The sequence below is a fragment of the Camelina sativa genome, chromosome 13 (assembly GCF_000633955.1).
Source record: "Camelina sativa cultivar DH55 chromosome 13, Cs, whole genome shotgun sequence".
Lineage (NCBI taxonomy): Eukaryota > Viridiplantae > Streptophyta > Magnoliopsida > Brassicales > Brassicaceae > Camelina > Camelina sativa.
This window is the reverse complement of record NC_025697.1, coordinates 16,238,461-16,239,668: the sequence shown is the minus strand read 5'-3', so window position 1 is coordinate 16,239,668 and position 1,208 is coordinate 16,238,461. Positions and strand designations below refer to the sequence as shown.

General features: G+C 40.6%; 1 protein-coding gene across 1 annotated transcript in view; it reads right to left on the bottom strand.

Moving 5' to 3' along the window:
* The window catches only part of LOC104736888, an 8,775-nt gene extending 7,573 nt beyond the window's left edge, over positions 1-1,202 (bottom strand). The window contains exons 1-2 of the mRNA XM_019235164.1: positions 528-1,202; positions 10-399 (exon numbers count right to left, since the gene is read on the bottom strand). Coding sequence (XP_019090709.1) covers positions 10-399; positions 528-633 — 496 coding nt within the window. The 5' untranslated portion in view covers positions 634-1,202. The remainder of the gene's footprint in view (positions 1-9; positions 400-527) is intronic.

Genomic DNA, 1,208 nt, shown 5'->3' with positions numbered 1-1,208 from the left:
GTATACCATGTCCGTTGTAAAGATTAATGTTTCCACCATTTTTATATCCTACTGTTAATCCTTGAGCAAGGTGGTTGCCCTGTTTCCTTGTTGTCATTGAATGTGATCGTCTCAGAGGCTCCTGCCCCCTACCAATCAAGTAGTTTCCAAAAGGCATAGAAGTGTCATGGTCCCATGGATCCATGTAGCTCGACCTATCTTTCTCTCTGGTTCGATCTTTATCTCTGTTGGTCCTACTGAAGTTGAAACTACTATATGCATGCTTTGTAGACCCATTACTAGATCCCCTCCTTGTATTGGTGGAAGAAGACCGATCGAGAAAAGGAGACCGAACTGAATCAACATCACTCCTGCTCCTAGAATTCCTATTCTTGCCATTACGTAATAACGAAGAAGAATCTACACCAAAACGAAAAGGAAATAGAGTCACAATGCTATTCAGATGAATCAAACAGTTGAATTAAAAATCAATGTAGAGGCAATGAACAAGATACAATAATCACGAAATCCAACAAACTGCAGCATACCTGACTGAGAATCAGACGATTGAAGGTGATTTGAACTGCCAACACCAGAACCATGTCCTGAACTTCTCAACCATTCAGGTACTAAAGAGGGTTCGCGTTTGTCCATTAGGAAAGCTATACTTCATCAGATAAAAAGAAAGACTATTCAATTCTCTAGCCTCTTTCACTCTCAAGACAAGCTCTAGCCTAATCAACTACCACACCACAGAAGGGCAGGGAAGAAAAATCCAATTTCAAAGCTGAAATCTTTCAAGAAGCACAAGAAAACTCAAACTCAATAAAGAGAAAACCCTCTACACATCCATCTCTCCCACAGATGGCTTAGAGATACTCCAAACCAAACCTAGAAGATCATCATCATCATCATCATCATCATCATCATCATCCAAACCCACCCAATAAGGTACTAGCCTGAATTCACAGTGATGGCACTACCAGAAACCCTAACCACCTACGCGATAAAACCTATCACTAGCGATATCAATCAAACCTAAGCCCTAGAATTAAACACAACAAGGGCAAAATTCGTTCAACGCATCACCAGAATTTTTTTCCCCAGAACAAGAAAAATCGAAAAAACGGGTTCAACGAAAGAGGGAAACCCAAACCCAAACCCAAACAGAGTTTTACAGATTCAATCGCTTAGACGAAACAATGGCTTCTTCCCCAAGAAGGGAAGAA